Here is a 23,309-nt window from a genome sequence, read left to right on the forward strand (position 1 = left end):
GAAGAGAGCTCTCCCGATACCCACCTCATCCCACCCCCACCCCACCCCAGCCACCCCTCCTCCCTGGCATGGGATTCATGGGCACCAGCTGAGGACGGGGTCCCCTCCCTCTGCCTGCCATAAATATTGGTACCGAGGACCCAGACTCAGAAGGATAGGACATTCCCAAAGAAAAGAGTTTTTATTTTAAGTTGCTCTAAAATATGTATATGTGTGTGTGTGTATATATATATGCATATATGCATGTATGTATATATGTATGTATATATGTATATATGAATATATATATATATTTTTAAAATTGCACCCGTTCTGGTGTGAGGGCGAAGGCGAGTGAGAGAAGGTGACTGAGCCAGGAGGAGAGCACAGATGGCTTGGTGGTGGTATGGTGTGGTGAGTTGTGGGGAGGAAAAGAGGGGGGTCTGGGAGAGGTTGGGGGTGGGCGGAATGAGGACCCTGTTTTCCTCTTTTCGTTTTGCTGTGGGTGAAGGAGAGAGAAAGAGGGAAAGTGGGTGGGGAGAGAAGCGAGACAGATGGCAGAGTGGAGAGGCGGCAGCCAGTGCCGGCACTGCCCAGCCTGGGCGGACCCAGCTCCCTCCGCCTGCCAGCTCTCCAAATGCCACCCTTCCCCCATCCTCCCCTCTCCCCATCCCCCCAGCTTGGCACTGATCTCGGGGAGAGAGAGGGAGGGAGGCTGGGCAAAGAGCATCTGTTCCCTCCATTCTCCCAGCTCCATCGGCTGCCAACCTAGGGCCATCGTCTGCCTCCATCACCCCTCCGCCCGCCCGCCTACCCACCCAATCCCAAATGGGTGCTGGATCAGGTGCTGAATCCGGCTGCCTCCTCGGGTACCAGTCACTGTGCATTGCTGTGTGTCTGCCACCGCTGCCTGGCACTCATGGGGCCGTGTGTGTGTGTATGTGTATGTGCGCACTTGTATGTGTACGCATAAGCGTGTGCTGTATGTGAGCCTCCTGGGCATGGGTGGGGGTTGGCATTGCGGTTGCCAATCTAGTGTCCAACCAGAAGGACAGAGGGATGGAGTGGAAGAAGGAGGGGAGAGGCTTGGGGTCTGGGAGGGGAGAAGAGGGGGCACGAGTTGCTTCATGCTGCCTGCTTACAGGCATTGGCATTGCAGCTGCCACCCTTGTGCCCACGGAGATGGGAGGAGGCGAGTGGAGGGCGCAGCAGCAGGAGTCCTGTGCTCTGGGAGGAAGGCTTTGTACATGGGAGCTGTTGGCATCACATCTGTCAGGCCAGTGCCCAGAACTGGGGCAATGGAGACGGGGGGTTCCAGGAAGCAGGGAGAAGGGGCAGGAATGTGTTTCTGACATTGCTATCCCTCTAGAAGCTCAGCTCTGAAAAATGGTTGGAGTATGAGGTGATTAGTGCTCTTCCAGCTTGAGAAAGTAAAGTGGTGGAGACAGTAGCCAGGGAAGTGCCAAGAAACAGTCTACGAGCCAGGGAGGAGAGAGTGTGCCACCGTACCCAGGGAGAACTTGTTGGGGCTGGCAATCTGGCTCTTTGTCAGAGTATTGAAGGAGACAGCAAGGGGACCAGATGTGAGGTGGGTGGGTACTGGCACTGCCCATGGCACCTGGCACAGGCTCTGGCATTGTGTGGAACAGGGGAGGGCGACAGTGCCTCTTGCCAATCTGGTTGAGAGGGCAATGGTGCCAGGAGTGAGAAGGAAGGAGGTGAAACATTTCGGGAGGTGGGGTGTTTGGGAGACCAGACTTTTTTCCTGCCAGGTCCTCCTTCCCCTTCCCTCTTAGGCATGGGGAGTGGAGCAACAGACGGAGAGTGGCATGAGGATACAAAGGAGGAAGCACACCATTGCCAAGACCCCAAGGAAGAAGGATGGAAAGTGCTGGCAGTCCTGCCTGGCCCCCAGCCAGTTCCCTGCTGAAGATGGTCAAATCCCCTTGCCTGGTCTGTATATGCCACTTTTGCTGGGGTGGAAGGAGGGAAGGGCTGACTTGCTGAGCTGGGCTCTAGAATGGGAAGAGTACCTTTCTGCAGATGCCATTTGGACTCTACACTTGAACAAGTGAGGTGTCTAATTTTCCTCTTCGGTACCTTCCTCTCCTCCCCCTCCCTTCGCCTCATCCCCATTTCATCTTTCATCACCACCTGGGTCCTACTGCTTGGCACCCAACCAACTGGATGCCACCACGTTTGGCAGTGCTGCACTGGCACGTGAACAGTGTCTCAGATCCTGGCACTGCGGCAAACCCAAAGCCACCAAACATGCTCATGATGGCACTTGGTGGCAGTCAGGGAGACGGGGCTCTGCACATAGCGGTGCCAGGCATTGGGTGGAGCTCTGTGCAGGGAACTGGCATGAGAGGATGCCCTTAACAACTGGGCTGAGTCAGCACTCCCTCGTCAATCCCAGCTCTGCCTTCCTCCCAACTAGATATCCACCTCCCTCCTACCCTTACTGCCCCCAAGAAAGGGATTTAGATGGTATCATACTGAATGTTTGAGCACCATGCGAAAGGAAACGAGCACAGAGGGACAGGCTATAGCACAGGCTGTAGACACACCCAAGGCTCCAGGCCAGTGGACCATACATATCCTTGGACAACAAGAACAGAAAAATAAAACCCTAGGAGGGCAAAAGGAGGTGGAGAGAGGGACACCAGCTGTGTTGTTACCAGGATGGCACAAGAAGAGATTGGAAGGCAAGTAGGAAGGAGTGACCCTCAGACTTTGCTCTTGGGTGATGGGGTGGTTTGTACCTATGCATATTTCATTCTGCCTTGTACCTTGTGATTTGCTGAGCTGTGGTTGAGATGAACTGGTTCTTTCTCCCTTGTTAAAAGGTCCATATTCAATAATAGTCCTAGGAAGATGGAAAGGTGCTCTAGGCCTAGAGAGATAGACAGGTGTTAGGAAGACAAAGGGACTTGTCCTTCCAGAAAGACTATACAAGGCACCCAGTTAGAGTTGGATAGATTTCCATATCTTTGAAATCCACCCCAAGAAGGGAGACAGGATCAGCAATGATCCCTGGTAGAGGGGGAGGCCCCTAGGAGGAGAATCCCCAGCAACTGTGGTGATACAGACTAGCCCTCACAAAACTAGACTTTGGGCCCCCAATCTGAAAGAATTTCTAGTAGCTTTGGCTTTCCTAATGACTGGGCAGATCTTCAGATCTGGAAGATTTGACTATAGGTGATGTGGAGGGGAGGCTGGGTGGCTCTGGGAGATAAGACCTGCCCAGAGGTAGGAGTAAAGTCCATGCTGGGCTGAGCTGCTCAGGGCTGGGGAAGTTCTGATTTCAGCATCTCTGGAAGTGTATGGCCGCTTCAGAAGAAGCAAGGTGTTTTCCACAGCAGAGGAGAAAGCAGGGAGACACTCAGCCAAAGTGGTGAGTGGACAATGTTTATATCTTTTCTCCTGTTCAAGAACAGCCAACGTAAGCAGACGACCATGGTCAATTTCCATTATGTTGGCGGTGGGGGTGGGGGTGATGTCAGAGTGATGAAGTCGACAAATCTGAGGTTATGATAAGCCCTGGTGTGGTAGCCCCTAGGGTAGCAGGGTTGGTCCCTAGGTGCTGAAGAGATGGGGGCAGGTCACAGATCTGGTGCTAAGCTCTCTAGGCCAGTAGTTCTCAAACTTCAGAGGGCATAGAATCTCTTCAGGAGTTTCTGATTCAGTTGGTCTTAGGTGTGGTCCGGAAATATGCGCTTTACATAAGCACTCATGTTGCAAGTGGACACTTGAAACTTTGAGAAACACTGTTCTGAGAGATGGCAGTCACCTTTAGAGTGGTTGATCCAACCAGGGTTTCCCTTGCCTTTTGCATGTGTCTTCCCCAAACTTACTCATGTCTTTATGCTGACATGTTTGGGATATGTGTGTTGTGGGGTGTGTGTATGCATTTTGAGTGGGAGGAGTAGGAGGAAAAGGAGAGATTGTGAGGTTGAATCCAGCGAATGTAACTTGTTAGAACAATGATCCTCATTGGCAGTAGTTACCACAGAAGAATCCTTTAGGGAACACTTTCAAAATTCACTCTTCCTTCACCCTCCAGATTCTGATGACTGGCTACCCGTGGGTTTCTGAAACCTCATCACTGAGAATCACTAGCTTAGGAACATTGCCAAGAGATTATTCTCTGTGATCAAGTCAAAATTGTGTAGATTTTGTGGCTAGATACAAGATGGGTCCTGGAGGCAGGCCTGGGTCCTGGGTAATGGAAGTAGGGATCCACAGAGTACAACTCAGCCTACTGCTGATACTTAGCAAATGGCAGAGGATGCTGTTGTTTGAGCACTTGGTGGAGACATCTGGAAATGAGCACCACATGGGTCATTCTTCATGTCCAATTGAGAAGACTTAGTGCAGGGTTTGGTATCAGGGAGGACTTGTAGATATGGGGCAGTACTGAGCCCCTGCTGATTACTGGTTGTAGTGTCTTAGCCATTGTTTGTGAATATGTGTGCAGTTGGGTGGGATTATGAGTCAACCTCGGGTGCTGCATCACCTTTCCCCTTCTTCTTGGACAGGTTCAGCTTGCTCTGGTCTACCTATACTTAACCTGCTTCCCCATTAGCTTCTGGCCAGACTTCTTTCTATGGCTGCGGAATTGCAAGAAATACCATACTCAGACTACTGACAGAGAATAATGACGTTTACCCCTTGTCTGTGCTTTGTGTGAGGGCTGTCTGGGTCCTGTATATCAAGGAGCATCACTGGGTGGTCACGCAATTGCAATTTTATGTTCTTCCCATAACATGTAGTTTCTCTCAAGAGGAATTGCCTTCATGATTACTTCCTATCTTTCCTCAGACTTGGTGGGCCACGGTCTAGGTCTTCTGCAAATGTCCTCTCTCAAATTTGCCTTCATCTGATCTTTTTATAATGTATCTGAGCTATAATCCTGTAGACCCTGAGGCTGGGTCTATGGACTTGTAGCAAGAGCTTTCTCAGTATAAAGGCATTTCTTCACAACTCAGTCTTCTAGAAATGACGCTTTCATGGCTTATAGGTTTCTGACTGGTTGCTTCTGAGAGAAATGGTCCCCCAATACCTGGCCATTCGCCGAAGTTTACCCTGTGTTTCATGGTGATATCACATGAGTTTTCCCAAAAGTTTCCTCCTCATTTGCCTCCTACATATCTCTTCCCTGATGTCCAGAATAATTTAAGGTCCTCTCCCCATAGGGTTTTTTGTTTGTTTTTTGTGACTGTGAGGAGGGGAGTGGACCCCCCCAACCATGTGCATGCCCTCGCTGCTGCCATCCCCCCGTCCCCTCTTAACTGCCAGCGACGGCTGGGTATGGGCCCAATACCCATCCATTTTCAGGGCTAGTTGATTTGGCAGGTGAGCTGTTACACACTCCTTAGCAGATCCTCTCCCCATATGTTAATACTCAACATTTGGTCACTTTTCCTCTTACTGGTTACTTTTTCCTCTCACTTTCTGTGTTTATAAGTTTTTTCTACCTACTTTTGTGCGAGGAAAATTAGCACGTGTTGGAGGGTGTTTCTGCTTATGGGAGTATAGGTCATAGGTCTTGGGGTATGTCCCTTGTACTTATATATATGCCCATGGGGCCCCATCCTTGCTGGCACTGGTGTTGTTTCTCTGCAGCCCCCTCTGCTGGGGTCTGCTGCTGTTTCTGAGGGTGTGTTTGTTTCACTGGTATAGTTATATACATGGAGCTCTGTATTTCAGATTTACGTATCTTTCCAGGGATGAATGACTGTCTTAGATCATGGTGGTGGAGATTTGGAGAATCAGTGATCTGGTCTATAAGCCCTGAAAGTGGTTAAGAAACAAGTACAAAGAATGAAGCAGATGGGTGCTATTATGCCTGGAATAAAAGGCTTGCTTGGTTCTTAAGCATGCTTCTGTAAGTACTCCAGGGCTAGAGGGGTGGGGTAGAAACAGATTTCTTTATGTGGTTCTGTTGCAAACTCTGTCCTGTTTGGCCATTAAGGCTTCAGATTTTCTCATATTCTTCTAGCAATGTTTTTGTTCCTAGTTGAGGATTGGACACCTTATGCCATCCTCACACAGACTCTGGTTTAGAGCAAAAATAGCCAAGATCACTTTCACCCCCTGCCTCTCGGTCTGACCCTGGTCGTTAAGTAGGGCAGAGCTCAATTTGGGTGCCTCTTTAAGGACGAGTGTATGTTAGAAGCCCCAGGGTGGGGGTGGGGGAGGTACTGTAAAATAGGTATTATTGCGCCAAATGCTTGAGTTAAGCCTATTACTCCACAAGAGAAGTACCATGATTTAATTCTGGTGACTTGACATTAACCTCTAGGATTCTGCAAAGGATTGTGCTGACTCAGCCTTCTGTCCACCAGAATGCCCACTGTGTATTGCTCTCTGGAGCAGGAGTGCTGCCGCTAAGGACTTCTGCTCTGAGAAAGGGGCTGGGGAGGAAAGCTTCCAGCCCCTGGGAACATGGAATGGTGCCCCCTCAGGAAGCATGTTAATTGACCTAAGTCAGCAGAGTCAGCCAGGCTCTTTTGCCCCCCAAATTCCAGGGTTCCAGGTAAGTACAGTTACTTAGCATCAGCTCATATGTACTGTTGGGACTGCACACGGTATTGCCAGGCCAGGGTATTGGGTGTAAAAGAACATGTTGCGTGACAAGAGGAGGGGGGATTTCTGGTTACATCAACTCTTGGTGAAAACACTCATAGTTCACACTAAAGCCAACCTACCCTGGCTGTAAATTCTTAAGATACAGGACACCACACCTCTAACCATTCCATGCCAGGTGTTTGTCGATGCTTTCTTTAAAACGTTTCTTTTTTCTTGTTTTTGTTCTAAATTGTTTTTGGTTTCCAACTTTTATACACAAGTCACATTCCCAGAAAGCACAAGTGGAAAATCTTCTTTCCTCAGATACATGCTGCTAAGAAAATAGTTTTATACACAGAATTTCAACAGGAGAGAGAAAAGGACAGGGAGGGAGGGGTACCAGAGAGGCAGGGAAAGAAAGGTGGCAGTGAGCACAAGACCCAGGTGGCCAGTTTCTCTCCTGTTGCCTAGATTTGTGACTGGCATTTTTGGTATCAGAAATTGGGGTGGAATTACAAAACTAACTCCACTTAATTTGCTGTTAGTTAGAAAACTAATTCCACCCCACCCCTAGTTTGTTAGAGTTGGAGTATTTTAGAAGTGAATGGGAGAAGAAGTGAGACTCACGGAATATATGGGGGCTACTGACTGAGCTGAATTTTCTCTCCCCTCCCATCCTGTCCACATGTAAGACACAGATTCAGTATTAACATGTTCACAGAGTGATGTGACTGATAGAGCAGAAAACCTAAATCCCAGGGCTGGGCGAATTTGTATGAGAATATGAAATGGAAAATGATAGAGCAACAGCCTGAAGGGGAGAGAGGATGGAAGGAGAACACCTTGAAAGACAAGTGGTCTTAGGTACAAGAGTAGTAGGAAAAACTATCTGGAGGACGTGGGAATTTTGCAGACTTTTCTTTGCTAAAGAAAACATGGACTTCTCTACCCGACACTAGCTGGGCTTTAGGATTGCCAAAATGATCACCTGATGGCTATAGAAACCATTTGCTTAGGGGTAGGGAACATTCTTCTAGGTTCTGTTGGTTTCCTTGGTGATAACACCCTATCAAAGATTGACCTGTGCTTCAGTCATCTCCTTGCCCACCCCATCCCCTCAATTCGTATCAGCTCTAGACCCCCATGAGTCTCATGGATGGATCCTGACTCCCTTGGGAATGCCTCCAACAGCTGCTGCTTAATGGAGGAGCTGGGCTGGGCTGGACTGGAGGGAGCAGGAGCAAGGGCAGAGGACAAGGGGGAAGAAAAGGATATTGGGGGGAAGGGAACAAGGGACCCAGCAAAGGTGGGCCTCTAGGGAGGGCAATAGGATTAGGAGTTTGTGAGAAAAGTAAATGCAAGGAAAAGGTAGGAGATGAAAGAAAGGCAGATCTCAGATTCAGAAATTAAATACCCCACTCACCCCTTTCTTCCTGGGACTGCCAAGATACTTTTGGTGACACTGATGACACTGACTTTTCTAACTCATAGCTGGAAATGAAGGGCTATTACCTGTCCTAATAAATACCCAATTCAGGGAACTGGGACATTTCTCTCCCCAGAGTTCAGGCTCTTCTCCCTATATTGCCAGCTCCCACCTCTGAGACTGGGCATAGCCAGGGGAAGGTTGCACGGACTTCAGTCCTTTGAGGACCACCACACCCATAGCAAGGAACTAAAGCTGTTTGATCTTCCAAAGATGAGGTGGTTTAAACCCTTAAACCGGGGGGTAGGGGTGGGACAGGGAGTAGGGAGTGACACAAATAGGAAAAAAACACTTGTTTGATGGGAGAGTTTTCTTTTTTTTTCCTGTATTTTCCAAGTTTATGTTTTTCTTTAGTTCATTCCTCTGGTCTCCATTTCTCTCTTTTGTGTGCGTGTGCACGCACTGTCTCTCGCTCTCGTTTTTTTGGTTGTGTTTCAGTTTTTTTTTTTTTTAAAGAACTTTGGATTTGCCGTTGGTGGGCAGTGCCTGTCCCTGGAGGCTGGACCCTTATGTGGCAGGGCTAGGACAAGGGGCGGGCCCACGGCTGCTGAGAGGATCTCTGTGTTTAAAGCCTTTGAGAATAAGTTACTGCAGTTCCCAGGGTGCAGGGTAGGGATTGGCAGAGGGGTTTCTGGTGGCAGCATCCCCTAGAGTCCAGGCCACAGGGGCTCCCCTGTCAGGCAAGGAGAGGGTTAGGAGGGAGAGGGTAGGAGAGTGAACCAGAAGCACTTCTCCCATGCCAGCCTCCAGTTTGGTTAGAGTTTTGTGGGCTCCCTGCCCATCCCAGGCTCCAACTTTGGGAGCCAACTGAGCATTTGGAAAGAGTTTGTGAGCAGTATGGTGCTCTAGACAAAGGGTTAGGAAGGAGAAGAGGGGTGGCAAAGTTTGTTTTCCTTCCCCTTCTTGGCCTTGGGCTTTCTTTTCATTTCTTCTTTTTATCTTCTTTTTGAAAATTTTTTGGTGTTTTCTCAGTGGAACATCATGGGATAACGTGTGTGTGTGCATGTATGTGTATGCATTTATGGGGATGGGGAGCTGGGAATTCAGTGAGGAAAAGGAAGATACAGCCAAGGATATATTTTGTGTGTGGTAGGCAGACATGTATGAATAATCAGGGTGCCAAGATGGGTGTATGTGTCTGAAGATGGGCAAGGGCTACATCTGCAAGGAGCTGAGGATGAGGATCAGTGTGTGTGTCTGTGGGGATTGGGAGGAGGCAGGACTCTGCTGGAGGTGGGGTGTGTGGTGCCCACTGAGGGTGGGAACTGAATAGTCCCGTGAGGTGGGCGGGGCCAGGGGGTGCGGTGAGGGATTTGAGCTCCCACCAAGCACCCCTTGGGGTAAAAGAGGGAACCCTGAGGCCCTCCCCTCTTCCCCATCTTGGTTTATCTGTTTATAAAGCTAGAAGTGTAGAGGTAGTAGTAGTTTTTGGGTTGGAGTCCGTGTGAGGTAATCTTGCTTCCTCTTTGGCAAAAGCCACAGCAGCCGAGGCAGCAGTGGCGGCGTTGGTGATGGAGATGGGTGGGCCCCCTTGAGGTGGGGCTGCCTTGCGCCTGTGGGCCGAGGAGCGCAGGTGGGAGGCCAGGGCTTCACGCCCACTCAGCAGCACCTCACATGCCAGGCAGTGGTAGGTGCAGATGGGCACCCGCAATGGGGGTGGCATGGAGCCCCCAGAGCCCCGCCCAAAGAAGCAGAAGGATCTCTGGTGGGCAGTAGCTGGGGCCTCCCCGTCAAATGCCATCTTGCACTGGCGGCACAGGTAGCGATGGGTTACATCCACGGTGGAGATGCCAGTGCTGCCTGTCAGCAGCTCATCAACCTCACCAGCCTCCCCCTCCCCTGGAGTGGGCAGTTCAGGAGGCTTTGGAGGTGCTGTGACTGTGGGCTCAGGGGGCTGGGGTGGCGGCTGGAGGAGGGCATTGGGTAGCAGCCCAATGAGGGTCTGAGGTATCACGGGGTTCATGGGAAATAGCCCCTTCTTCATGCCGTAGAGCTGTTGGAAGTAGGCCCCCTGTAGCTGGGGACCAAAGACAGCTGGCGGTGCTGTTCCCCCAGCAGGGGGCAATGGAAAGGGCAGGAACTGACCCCCCAACAGGGCTGGGACAGTGGTCTTCAATGCTTTGAGGTTCTTGAGGGCATCATTGGAGGAGTTGGTGGGGGCTGCAACTGGCTTTCGCTCACTGGAGACCTTGTCCCCCAAGGGCTCAGTAGGAGGGCCCGGGACAGGGTCAGTGGTGCCTGCTGTGGAGGTGTTGGTTTGGTCGGGCACGGGTCTCTGAGGTAAGGGGCGGCCTGGGCCAGCAGTCTGGACCACTGTGGTGGTAGGCAGGACCGAAGTGGCGAGGCTGAGGAGGCCTGAGGAGGCTGCTGGGCCTAGGAAGATGAAAGGAAGGATGAAGGATTAGCCATCTCCTGTCCCATCATTATTTCTGCCATAGGCCACCTCCAGCCACACACACCCATTCCCAGCACCGGATTTCCATGCCCCTTCCCTCCCTTCTTTCCCCCAAGAGCCTGACGCAAAGGAGGGCCACAGGAGATTGGACATGGGAAGAATCAGGAAGGAAAAGGAAGGGTATGTCATTAGAGTGGGATGTTCTCTGAAGTCCAGCTCCTCCCAGCCTCCCTACTCACCTGAATTGAAAGGAGCTAAGTTGCCCAGCGGGGGCTGAGCCAGAGCTGGGCCAGACAAGAGGACCGGGGCCAGGCGAGGCAAGGTTGGGGCAGCCCCGAGGGGCATGGAGGCAGGTGTGGTCGCAGGTGGGGCCTTGGGAGCTGGGGGAGCCTCAGGTGCCGGGGCCAAGTCGTAGCACTTGCTTTCACTCTTCAGCTGGGCTCGGACCGCCTCCTTGAGCTTGGCCAGGTGCTGACGGGAAAAGAGATGGCCTCGGCAGGAGACATAGAAATCATACTTGACATCACAATAGGGGCAGTCAGTGCGCTGGGCTGCTAAGGGGCCCTCACTGCTGCCTCCAGTGCTCCCAGCAGCTGCCCCCTGTAGTTTGGCCTTCTTTTCCTTGGCACGAGCATTCTGGAACCAGACCTGGATGACTCTCTTGGGCAGCCCAATCTCCTCTCCCAGAACCTCACACTCCTGCATGGTGGGGGTGCGGTAAGCTTCATAGCAGGCTTTCATGATCTTCAGCTGCAGGCTACTCATCTGGGTCCTGTAGCGCCGCTGCCCCATTCCGTCTGGAACACCAGTCCCACCTCCAGGTCCCCCACTGGTCCCTCCAGCCCCAGGGGATTCTGGTTCAGCTAGACTGGAAGCAGATGAATCACTTAGATCTCCTGCAGACAGACTGCAAGCCTCACTCTCTGGAGAAGCTTTAGGTGGTTCCTCTGGGCCCTCTTCCTCACTGGGTGGAGGGGGAGGTGGGAGAGGTAGAGGTGGCTCTGGTGTTGGGGTGGTGGCCTCTTTCCCAGGTGTTAGGAAAGGCAGGGGCCCAGAAGCAAGGGTGGCAGTGGGGTAGGGAAAAGCAGGTGCTTCCCTCTTTGGGGCCTCCCTTCCAGTGCCATCATCTACCTTGCCTAATAAGAGGTTGAACTTGGGCAAAGATGCAGGGGTGGCTGTGGCAGGCGGTTTCACTGCTGGACTAGGCACCCCCCCAGGGGTGCTTCGAAACTGGCCTTTCCTCTCTCGGGCCCTGGTATTCTGGAACCAGACCTGTACCACTCGCTTTTTGAGCCCCACCTCCTCGGAGATGCAGTCGAGCATCTTGCGTGTTGGGTTGGAATCCTGCATGTACCAACGGTACAGGATCTCAAGCTGCTCAGGCAAGATGGTGGTGCGCAGGCGCTTGTCCCTGGGGGGCTCGCCCTCCCCTCCTCCCCCTGCTTCACTGCCTGTGGGGGACAAGCTGCCGTCCTCATGCTTCCGTTTGAGAGGTGGCCCTGGCATTGGTGAGGTGGCTGCCACCAGGGGGTTTCTCTCCCCAAACACCAGCAAGGGCAGATCTAGGAGTTGAGGAGGAGCACTGGGCTGCAGAGATGGCAGGAAATGTAGTCGGCGGTGACTGGTCAGGAGGTCCTGACTGGAGAAAGAAATGGCACACTGGTCACAGGTGTGGGCTGGGGAAGGTGATGGAGTAGCCTTCTCTTCAGACTCTTTGCCTCCTGCCTTTGTTGCCTCTGCTTGGCTCAGCTCCTCCCCATCTGGAGGCTCTGGTAATGGACCCTCAGTCCCTGCCGGGGGTTCAAGGCCCTGTTCCTCCTCTACTTCCTCTTCCACCTCTTCCTCCTCTTCCCCTCTCTCTGCTTCTTCCTCCTCGTCTTCAGGGGTCTGGTCATCATAGCACTTCTTGAGGTGGCGCACCAACTCAAAAACACAGGAGAAAGTGGCGTGGCAACGCCTGCAGCCGGAGGCTCCCCCAGTGCCTCCTCCGGTTGGCATGGACCCACCCTCAGAGGCATTTTTGCGTGCTTTCTGGCGGGCATTCTGGAACCACACCACCACCACACGGCTAGCGAGACCCAACAGACTTGCGAGTCGCTCCACCTCTCCGTCTTTGGGGTAGGCACTAGTCTCAAAGAAAGACTGCAGGGCTTGGGTCTGGAACTCTGTGAACTTGGTTCTGGAGAACCGGCGGCCAGCAGGCACCAGGGGAGGAAGATTCCCTCTGGAGCTTTCTTCCTCCTCTATGGGCCAGTGTCCCCCTGCTTGACTTCGCTCTTCAGGGGCACGGGTCCCCCCTGCCTCAGGCTCTGGGACCAGGAAGGGTGGGCCCAGATGGGGAGCAGGTGAATCCAGAGTCCCATCAGGAGGTTTGGGGGGCTCTGCAAGGGGCGGGTATAGGCTGTCATAGCTCTTTCGAAACTGAGCAGCATAACGGCTCAGGGCTTCAAAGGGCAGAAAGCGGCGGTGGACATGTTCCTCGTGTGTCTTGAGGATAAGCATATTGGAGAAGAGTTTCCCACAGGCCCCACAGGCCAGCTTGTCCCCACCCCCGAGGGCCTCAGGTGGGGTGGGGTAGGGGAGGGGCGCAGCTTGCTTCCCTTCATTGTACTGGATCACCAGCTCAAAGCCAAAGTTCTCTAGAAGGGCTTTGGCTGCAGTGCGGGCAGCCTCGTTGGGCAATGGGTGGGGGGGTGAGGAAGGCCCTGTCTCATTACCCTCTTTGGCCATGGGGGGCCGCTCCCACTCCCGCTCAGCCAGCTCAGCCTTGGGAGGTGGGGGTGGAGGAGGAGGGGTGGCAGCTGGCAGGGACAGCACAGGTGCAGGCCCAGCTAGTGTCAGCTTGGGCCCCACCTTGAGATCATGAAGGTAGAAGGGCAGGAGCAGCTGCTGCTGCTGGAGCTTAAGCAGTGATTCGGGCACCAGAGGGAAGGGGGGCAGGACTGGTGGGGTGAAGAGAGGGGCTGGGAATCGATGCAGGTCAAAGGGAGGTGGGGGAGGGGACAGGAAAGGCAATCCAGATATGAAGCCACTAGGGTCAGGGCCCTTCTTCTCAGTGCCCACCTCCCCCTCTGTCTCGCCTTCCTTGGGCTCTTCTTGGCTGCGTTCTGACCCTTCAATCTTGGAATCAGTCTTGGTTCCCCGAGAGCGAGTCTGATGCAGAACTGACCGCATATGGATCTCCAGGGTGGAGCTCTGGTTGTAGGAGACTCGGCAGACTGTGCACTTAAAGGGCTTGTCTGTGGCAGCAGTGGTGGTAGGTGGGGCGCCAGCCTCTCCCCGGGCAGGGGCGGAGGGGTCAATGGCAGCCTTCTTCATCTTATGCAGGTGGGAGACAGAATTATAATGAACCAATAGAATATTCTTCTGGGTGAAGGACTCCTTACACACAGTGCACTTATAGGGCCTGGCAGGGTCCAGAAACTTGTCCAGGGCAAAGTTGGTGGTTTTCCGATAGGTCAGAGGGTGGCGAGAGTCAGCTGGAGCTGGCTCTGCAGAGCGGAGCTCCCCAGTGGTCCCCTCTTCCTCCTCAGCCATGGTAGGTGGAGGAGCTGTGTCTTCAGCTTGCACATCAGGCTGAGAGACTGGAGATGGGGCTGGAGAAGGGGGTTGACCAGGACTTCCCGAGGGTTTGTCTGGGGCCTCAACTGAGGCCAGCAGAGGCTCAGGAAGAGGATCTGGACTGGCTTCTGGGGTCAGGTTAGGGCCTTCTAGGGGAGAGAGAAGAAGGTACAATAAGCAGGGAACTTTGTTTAAGCCAGACCCCACCCACTCAATACTAGGGCAGTTGACCTTGGCCTCAGTCATCTTCAGATGGCCCATGGAGTCCCCTTTCCTGGTACCTTGGGAGGTTTGCTGTTCCATTCCCTACCTGCTGTCTGGTCTCTGCTGGGTGTAGGCTCTGGCCCATGAGTTGGGGGTTCTTGGCCATCGTCCAGAGGGCTTAATGTGGGTCCAGACAGCACTTTGGTTGTAAATGTCATTTCTACAGTTGTAGCCTGCAATGGGAAAAAGCCTAGTGGCTTCACCACTATCCGTCACTGCCCCTACGCCACTCCTGACCCATCTGCCCTACACCTGTACCTGTGCCGAGATCCCTTTCCACAGATCCAGCCTCCTGTCTGGACAAACCTCCCACCTAATTGCTGCTTTTGCTACAGATGAGAGAGCCTGGGCTGCTGCCTCTCTTATCTGGCTTCTTTCCCCAAGCTGGCAGTCATCGTTCTGGCAGGCCGGTACCTGCTGTTCAGCAACTCTTCTCAGGACTTAATGGAAGTGAAACAGAAGCCTAGTTTTCTCATCTCTGAGTAGAGGCAGCTAGACAAGCTTAGTTCTGAGTCTCCCTCTCTAAAATCCAACTTCAAATCCATGAAATGCTACTTTTGTCGCCAACACATGCACTTGCCTGAATACTCCTGCCTCTTCCTCCCCTCCTGGACGGCCCTAACAAGACCTCGTCAGACCATCCTCAGCCAGCCAACACATGCACTTGCCTGAATGTTCCGTGTCCCCAACACACGTGCTTGCCTGAATACCCCTGCCTCTTCCTCCCCTCCTGCACAGCCATGATAAGGCCTCACTGGACCATCCTCACCCAGCCTGTACTCACTACAAGCAGCAGCTTCTCAACGCACTCGGGCACCACGTTGTGAAGATGGCTAAGGTGGAAGTGCAGGGCAGGCCGGCCCACCAGCTGTTCCTGGCACAGTGGGCATCTGTACTTGGGCTGCACCGCGTGCTGGGAGAGTGTATGAGCCCTCACCTGGCTGGACTCTGGGCTCAGGAAGCTGCAGTATGGACAGCAGTATACCTGGAGGGTACATATGGGCAGTGGAGGGTCAGGGAAGGATGGGATCCATCATCACATAGTCCTTTGGATGCAGCACTGGCCCCCACTCCTTTTTTTTTTTTTTTTTTTTTTTTCGAGATGGAGTCTGGCTCTGTCACCCAGGCCAGAGTGCAGTGACATGATCTCGGCTCACTGCAACATCCGCCTTCCAGGTTCAAGCAATTCTCCTGCCCTCAGCCTCCCAAGCAGCTGGGATTACAGGCGTGTGCACCATGCCCAGCTAATTTTTGTATTTTTTTAGTAGAGACAGGGTTTTGCCACATTGGCCAGGCTGGTCTTGAACGCCTGACCCCAGGTGATCTACTCGTCTTGGCTTCCCAAAGTGCTGGGATTATAGGCGTGAGCCACCACGCTTGGCCTCTCACTCCTAATTTAAGAGGAACTAGCCAGATAGGAAAGCATTACAGCAGACCCAGCCTCCAGCCACTGTCCTGAGAGCTGGCTCCTCCCCACTTCCCCCTGGACTGGGACAAAGGCCTAGCTTAGGCCGCTACCTTGTACTTCTTCTTTGGCCCTCTTCCACCATCCTGACTTCTCTGCCTTTCCTTGGTGTGTCTTTCCCAGTCTTTGCTGCCTGCCTCAACTCCCCAGCTAACAGATGGCTCTGTACCTACTGCCCCCACCTTGGGTTTAGTTTTCTTTTCTTACCTATCCTATCCTGCCTGTGTCTTCTCTGTGAAATGGTTCCATTTCCTCTGGGCATTTTCTGGACCCAGAGGCTCCCTTGTCCCTGCCCACTCTGCCTCTGTGAACTGTCACCTGACGAGGGGCCCTACCTGTCTGCTCAGAAGCCAGCTCATCCTCCCTCAGGCTCAGCAGCTCCCACCTTATTTTCCATCTTTCTTTTTCCTTCTTCTTTTTCCTAATGTGAATAAACACCACAGCTTCCCCAGTGGCCCAGGAAAATTCCGGCCTGGCCCTCTCAGCACATTCTTAGCCACACTTCCAGAGGGGTGAGGCTGCCAGAGGCCCCACCATCACCTGACTGCCAGACCTGCCCAGCTTGCATCCCGGCTGGCACCAGTGGCACAGGCCTGTGTGTCAGGGAGTGGATGACCATAAAGGAAGGGGATCCGGATGCTCATCCTAATGCGCCTAGCCCCTGGAGCAGACATCTAGAAGAGGTCTGTTGACGGGAGCCGGAGTTAGGAAGAAAAGATGCTGAGGACGTAAGGCATTACTTCAGCTTGCAGTAATGCAGTAACACTGCGCATTGCAATAACAATAAATGTTACATATTGCAGTCCAGTTTGGAGAGCTGTGAGGCACAGGATAGCATCTCAAACCTGAGGCTGGAAATCCCCTCAGAACCAACTTTCAGGCCACAGAGCTGCCATTCCTGGGTACTGCCTAGGTCTGAGTCCTGGGGATTTACAGATTTGCGGCACATGCTGTCAGCGTGAATCATTTGGTTGGTGCCTCTACCCTTAGTAAGGGGGTGCCAGGACAGTTCCGTCTAGGCTCAGGGCGCTTTGTAGGGTAGGAACACTGGTGTCTTGTTGTCTTTTTGCTCCAGAGGGATAAAGAGCTGGGCAGTAGCTAGTTGTTTGCTTTTGCCTTTCTCTTTTCATTTCTTTACTGCTTTCCTCCCCTCCTTCCAGCATGTACCCCCACTCTTTCCTACTCTCAGCACAATTCCTTTATTCATCTTTCCCTCAAGTTCCTGCTGTCTCCCTCCTATCATCTCCCTCTGTGCTTCACCCTGCTGGGCCAGCTCTGCCCCTCAAAGTGCTGAACATGTGGAACTGGACCTGGGTGGAATTTCTTAACTGTGCTATTCTGAGTGAAATAAGTCAAAGCATGACAAAATTAGGTCTGCCTTTAGAATATGAGCAGATCTCAGTAAAGCCAGGTCCCCACTTCAGCTCTTCCCAGTTACCCCAATTCTGACCGTGGTCTGGTTGGCACTGTCTCTGGAAGGGCCAGTCTTGTTTTCTGTCTCTTCTGAAGCTGAGGATGAAAGAAGAGGAGATTAAGGAACCCTGACAGCCCTCAAGATGATTTGTAGCAGAGAGCTTCCAGGGTAGGGAGCTGGGCACTAGGGAAAGGGCAGGAAACTCAGTAGATAGGTGAGGCTTGGCAAGGGCTGACTCTGGGTCAGTAGGATGGTCAGGTGTGAGTTCTCAAAAAGGGCAGAAGTGCCTAGCCTCTTGTGACTCAGCCTCCCTTCCCCCTGATGAGCCCTTTCTTTAATCAGTTTTGCTCCTTGAGCAGAGACATTGCTGGGCTCCTGGATTACTGCAAGGTCCCATGAGCATCTCAGAATGTAGGAGGTACTGGGGGGAAGGGAGGGAAAACAGACCAGAAGAACAACTCACCCAATTGTTCTGTCTTTTTCTGGGCATCTTTCTCAGGGGTGGGTGGCTCTGGCTCAGCTAAGGGGGTGACAGGAGCCTTCCCTGTGTAGGATGGGGGAGAGTCAGCTTAAAGAGGTGTGGCATCAGGGAATGGAGGACATAGGGCAGAGGAAGCGGGACAAGCAGCCAGTCAGTGAAGGAGCAAATGGATGGATCAATCAGCAGGCAGGAGAGTATGAAAAGCCAACAAGAAACATCCACACAGAAGACAGAGGGAAAATTACAGTATTAGAACTGGTAGGGCCTAAGAGATCATTTTATGAGAGTCCAACTCCTGTCCTTTTATAGAAGTCCAGCAGTAGACAGCAGAAACAAGACCAAACTCAGCTCCCTGTCTTAACTGACCCCGGAAGTGGGAAGCCCCAGAAATGTAGTGGGAGGGGCACTGAAGAAGGAAGCCTCAGTTGAATGGAAGCAGCTGCTGCGGTGAGCAGGAAGTGGCAGGTCTAGCTGGAAGAGGAGATTACCACTCAAGTAAGAATTGACAGATGTGTAGGAATTTATTTTCGGTGGCAGCCTAATTAAAGTGTTAAAGTTCCTTAACTCCATTCAGTCCTGCGCCAGGATCGTTAGCTATTGATCTGGGCCCCTCCGGCACTTAACTCCAGCCAGCATATTGGCAATTCAATTAGCACCAGTCAATGCTGCATGTTCCTGGCTCCTGCTGCCCATGCCCTCGCCCTTGCCCACCACTGGCTCTACAAAGCCCGATGCCCACGCCCACCTCTGGCAGCCCCTTCCAGGCTCTTCTCCTGCACCCTGTGGATCAATGGTGCCTGGCTGGCTGTTCCCGGCCTCTGCTGGTACAACCTCAACTGCCTAAGGGTGACTCTAAGCCCAGCCCTAGGGCTGAAGACCTCCTAGGAGACAGGAAGAGGCTGGGAAGCTTGTCAGGGGCCTGTTCTTATCCCTGCTGCCTTTGGATCATGCCCACAGCTCCTATCTCCTTCCAAGAAGTGCTGGCCCAGCACAAAACAGGTTTTCTCTCCTTCCTGCCCAGCTCCAGCCTGCCATCCTCCAGCATTACTAGGACACTAGTCACTACTCAGAATCACTAGGTGGTTCCTCTTCACCCCCTCCCAGCAAAGCCACTGCCCTTCTTTGCCCTTCCACTCAAGGGAGCTTCCACGGTGCCTGACATGCTCATTCTGTCTTATCTCTTCACAGCTTCTTCCCATTTGCTATAGGTGGCCCACAGGCCCACTTCTCAAACTTCCTTGTATCCCTAATTCCGCAGCCCCCGTGCTCCCCACATCCTGCTGCCCTCCCTGCCCAGCTCTTATTCTCCAGTCCCCTCTTCCTCACCGGGAGTCCGGAGCTGCCCGTGGCTGAAGCTTAGGATGCTCTGAAGAGCTGCGAGTCCTTCCTCAGCAGCTGGGCCATTCTGTAGCAGCTGCAGACGCCTCTGGGCCTGGGCATCACGGTGGGCAGGTGCGCGCAGGTGTTGCAGCACAGCCAAGCGGGAGGGTGTCTCCCACGCACACAACAGGCAGTGGTATAGCCCCAGCTCTGCCCCTGCCTCTGCTCCCTCCATTTCCAGCAGAAACTAGAATCATGGGAAGAGGCTGGCTCAGACCCAGAAGGGACATGCCAGATCTCAGGGGACTTTCTCTTTTTTTTTTTTCCCCGAGAGTCTTGCCCTGTTGCCCAGGCTGGAATGCAATGGCACAATCTCTGCTCACTGCAACCTCTGCCTCCCGGGTTATTCTCACGCCTCAGCCTCCCAAGTAGCTGGGATTACAGGCATGCCCACCACACCTGGCTAATTTTTGTATTTTTGGTAGAGATGGGGTTTCACCATGTTGGCCAGGCTGATCTCGAACTCCTGACTTCAAGTGATTCTCCTGCCTCAGCCTCCCAAAGTGCCGGGACTACAGGCGTGAGCCACCACACGTAGCCTCAGGGGACTTCTTGCCTCCCCTAAGGGAGACTGACTAGCAGCAGCCCCCTCCCCACCCCTCACTTCCTCCTCCTGAAACCCCCCCTTTCCCTCCTATGACCACCTACTTATTATTGCTTGCTCTCCCCAACCCTTTCTCTTTCTCCTACCACTCCTGGACTCCCTCCCAGCATGCGAATGGAGTCTGGTTCCATCCTCTTGAACCTCTGGTGACATGACAAACTGAGCTGACACCACCCCTCCCTCCAGGGCCAAACACTAGAAGAGCTGAATAAAGTCTGTTTCACTTGTCAGAGTCTACTCTCCTTTGGTCTCTTTCTCCATATCTGTCACTTTGTTACCCTGGTACATACTTTGTTACCTGGTGCATACTTTCCTTTTTCTCCATTTGTCACCCAGGGTTTTCCCATCACTTTCTTATTCTGCATCTCCTCCCTCTGTCCCCATTCCCTTCTCCTCTTCTGATGGCCCTTTCTGACCCAGCCTCACCTTATATATTTGGCTGTTTTCTTCGTGGGCTGCACCCCTGGCATGCAGCTGCATCTTCTCCTTGCTGTTGGACTCAAAGTCACAGATGTTGCAGCGCAGGTGCAACAGGGAGACAGACCCATAAGGAGCCCCATCTCCCAGGGACACTGGGGAAGGGGTGCTCATGGCCCCACCCCCCTCCCGCAGGTGGGCTGCCAGCTGGTACTTCTGAGCATGTTTGTCAGTCTTGAGGTGGAGTTGGAAGTTGGCCTTGAGCTGGGTGCCATAGCAGCAAAGCTTGCAGCGGTGGGTGTCACCAGCCACCTCCTTCCATTCAGCTTCCGGGAGGCTCCGGCCTATGCTGCAGTGGTAGAGCAGCAGCTCCAGGTTGTCTGTGCTGAAGACCTGGCACACTAGGCAGCGAAACACCTTCAGGGACGGGCTATCATCTGGGGGTGGTGAGGTGGGCAGGCTGTCGGATGAGGAACCCAGAAGCTGACTTGGAGGCAGGTGGGCGTCAGGGGATAGGCTTCCAGGGGCTAGAGGACAGAGACAGATTAGTGGCCCAAGAAAGAAATGGGGCAGGGTCGGTTCACTATGTGGGGAGGTGGGTTAATGAGTAGGATAGTGCTCAGAGGGACTTATGGTTACCTAAGTTGGGAGTTGGTCCTTGGGAGAAAGCAAGGAATAGAGTTTGGCCCTGGGGAGGAGAGAAGAGGGAAGAAGCACAGAAGCTTACCGGGTGTGGGGAACTTGCGGGCAGGTGCTCCAAGGTGGTGGAAACCATTGAGAAGCAGCTGGGCTTCCAGGGGCTTGTCTGGCCTCAGCCCCGGGCCAGGCAAGGGAGTCTGAGGCTGCCCTAGGGCCTGGGGCCCAAAGTACTGGAAGAGTTCAGGGTGGGTAGTGGGGGTAGCGCCTGGTGGGGGAGGAGGGCCTGGCCCCATCAATCCAGGTGGCAGGCCCAGCGGCAGCCCCTGGTGCAGCATTAGGACATTCTGCATGTGCTTCTCAGAGGTCATATGGATGCGCAGGTTGCGGGAGATGTTCGTCTCGTAGCTACACACCTTGCACTGCCAGGATGATTTGGTCTTAGGCTCTTTGTCTCCCGCGGAGGGTGTGAGTGATGCCTCTGGTGGACTTCCCTGCCCACCAGGGCCCGCCTGGAAGCCCTGCAGGTTGGCCAGGTGCTTGTCAGACTGCATATGGATGCTGAGGTTGCCTTTGGTGGTGGTAGAGTAGTTGCAGACGTCGCAGCGGTAGGGTTTGTAGCCACAGTTGTAGCTCTCTCCACGAGCAAGGCGGGGGTGGGCGCCCCCAGCACTGCAGTAGCTGCAGTGACTGTTGCTCTCAGGGTGCTTCTCTCGCATGTGCACGTCCAGGGTCTGCTGGTACTTGTAGTGCCAGTTGCACTTGGGACACTTGAGTGTCTTGCAGGAGTTGCGTGAGTGGAGCAGGGACATGTGGCTAGACAGGCTGAGGCCCTGGAAGGCTGCAGGGGCTGGGGTGTAGTCATCAGCTAGGCGATAGGGCTGGGGTGGGTCACTGGGGTCTTCGGGGGAGCCCACTGGGGCAGGGAGAGTGCCCCCCTCCTTGGAGGTGGGTGAGCTTTGGTTGAGTGGGGGGCAGAGCCCTCCATCCTCTTCTTGCCCCTCAGGGAACCAATCTGGCCCTGCCTCGCCTGCTGCTACTGGCGATTCTTTGGCTTGGGTTGGGCTGGGGTCCCAGGTGGCTGTGGATGGAGAGGGTGGGCTCAGGGCCATGACTTCTTCATCCAGGAGGACAAGGGCCTGGACTTCTGCCTCAGGGGGGCCATCCTCCATCTGGGCCACATTCGCCTCCATGTTCACTGTGCTGCTATTGTCAAGGGGTATGTCAGAAGAGGGGCGAGCAGGGAGTTTTGGTTCCAGAAAGCTTATGAGGGCCTTGCAGCCTTCATCCCCCTCCTGGAGCACAGCTGGGCTACCTGACAGGCCCTGATATTGGGCAGGGGTTAACTTCACCCCATGAGACTGTGTGTGACCCATAAAGGCCTGGGGCTTGCTGAAACCCAGGCGGCACAGAAGGCAGAGCCAGAAGACTGCCACGTGGTTGACCCCGCTGTTCCCCATGGGGCCATCTTTGGGATCTCCGGGTGGATTTGGAGCCAGCTGATAGCTCCAGAAAGCTCCATGCCTTTCCTCACAGGCAGCCGGAGATGGTGCTGAGGTATCATGGGACAGAATTTGGTCAGAAGAGCTAAAGCCTTGGATTGGATCAAAGCCATGTTGGATGTGAAGGGCAGTGAGGTGTGAGGGGGGTGGGTAAGCAAGGAAGGGAAGACTGGGCTCTTCCTTGATGCCCACCTCACCCCAGGGGAAGCCCTTTGGTAACAGGAGTTCACTGCCACCTGGTAGGGACAGCTTGGCCACTAGGTAGGCCTCACCTCCAGCTGTAAAGAATAAGTGGTTGCTCAGGTCCATGGGAGGGAGCCCTTCTTCTTCCTCCTCCTGCTCCTTGTCTTTTTCCACCCCTGGGTCATTTGGTGGGAAGGGATCACAGTCAGGCCCTTCCTGGGGCTCCCCAATCTCCTTTGGTGGGACGAGGCCACAGCCTGACTCCAGGAGCTGTCCCCCTGGCTCTGAGGACCTCATGTTCTCAGAGGTGGAGGGGGCAGCAGGGGATCTTTGGTGACAGGATCAGAGGGGATGCTGGAGGAGGATGTGTCCGAAGGCGGGGATGGGCCATTGTGCCCAGGGGAGGGGGTGGTACCAGTGGTAGAGGCTGAGTTAAGAGTGGCCATGATAGACGGAGGAGTGCTGGGGGCTCATGTCAGCGTGACAACCAGTACCCTGTAGGGAGACAAGGAGAGAGCAGTGCTGTAAGGCCGCAGAGACCCCAGCTGGGCAGCTAGATCTCTGGATACTCCTGCCCCATCCTCTTCCCTGAACACCAGACTCAGACACCACTTTGCTAACCTGAAATTTCACTTAGTGTCTAACAGGCTTCAAAATGTAATATGTCAAATATCAGAACTCTTCATTTTATTTACTTTATTTTATTTTATTTTATTAATTAATTATTTTTTTTTTTTTGAGATGGAGTTTTGTTCTTGTTGCCTAGGCTGGAGTGCAATGGCGCGATCTCGGCTCATCGCAACCTCTGCCTCCTGGGTTCAAGCTATTCTATTGCCTCAGCCTCCTGAGTAGCTGGGATTATAGGCATGCGCCACCACACCCAACTAATTTTGTATTTTTAGTAGAGACAGGGTTTCTCCATGTTGGTCAGGCTGGTCTCTAACTCCCGACCTCAAGTGATCCGCCTGC

General features: G+C 53.4%; 1 protein-coding gene and 1 long non-coding RNA gene across 2 annotated transcripts in view; one reads left to right on the top strand and one right to left on the bottom strand.

Annotated features, from left to right (window-relative positions):
- LOC108523588 (uncharacterized) overlaps positions 1-23,309 on the top strand; it is a 46,956-nt gene that overhangs the window by 22,568 nt on the left and 1,079 nt on the right. The window contains exons 2-6 of the long non-coding RNA XR_001883850.1: positions 323-393; positions 731-823; positions 1,139-3,376; positions 5,710-5,869; positions 6,287-6,520. This is a non-coding gene — a long non-coding RNA (uncharacterized LOC108523588). The remainder of the gene's footprint in view (positions 1-322; positions 394-730; positions 824-1,138; positions 3,377-5,709; positions 5,870-6,286; positions 6,521-23,309) is intronic.
- Positions 8,344-23,309, bottom strand: part of ZFHX2 (zinc finger homeobox 2) — a 31,835-nt gene continuing 16,869 nt past the window's right edge. Inside the window, 10 exon segments of the mRNA XM_017864243.1 lie at positions 8,344-10,411; positions 10,673-14,143; positions 14,305-14,431; positions 15,043-15,243; positions 17,174-17,232; positions 17,601-17,681; positions 18,945-19,185; positions 20,029-20,546; positions 20,747-22,666; positions 22,669-22,835. Coding sequence (XP_017719732.1) covers positions 9,432-10,411; positions 10,673-14,143; positions 14,305-14,431; positions 15,043-15,243; positions 17,174-17,232; positions 17,601-17,681; positions 18,945-19,185; positions 20,029-20,546; positions 20,747-22,666; positions 22,669-22,786 — 7,716 coding nt within the window. The 5' untranslated portion in view covers positions 22,787-22,835 and the 3' untranslated portion in view covers positions 8,344-9,431.

Source organism: Rhinopithecus bieti, unplaced genomic scaffold, assembly GCF_001698545.2.
Source record: "Rhinopithecus bieti isolate Rb0 unplaced genomic scaffold, ASM169854v2 scaffold_74680, whole genome shotgun sequence".
Taxonomy (NCBI): Eukaryota; Metazoa; Chordata; class Mammalia; order Primates; family Cercopithecidae; genus Rhinopithecus; species Rhinopithecus bieti.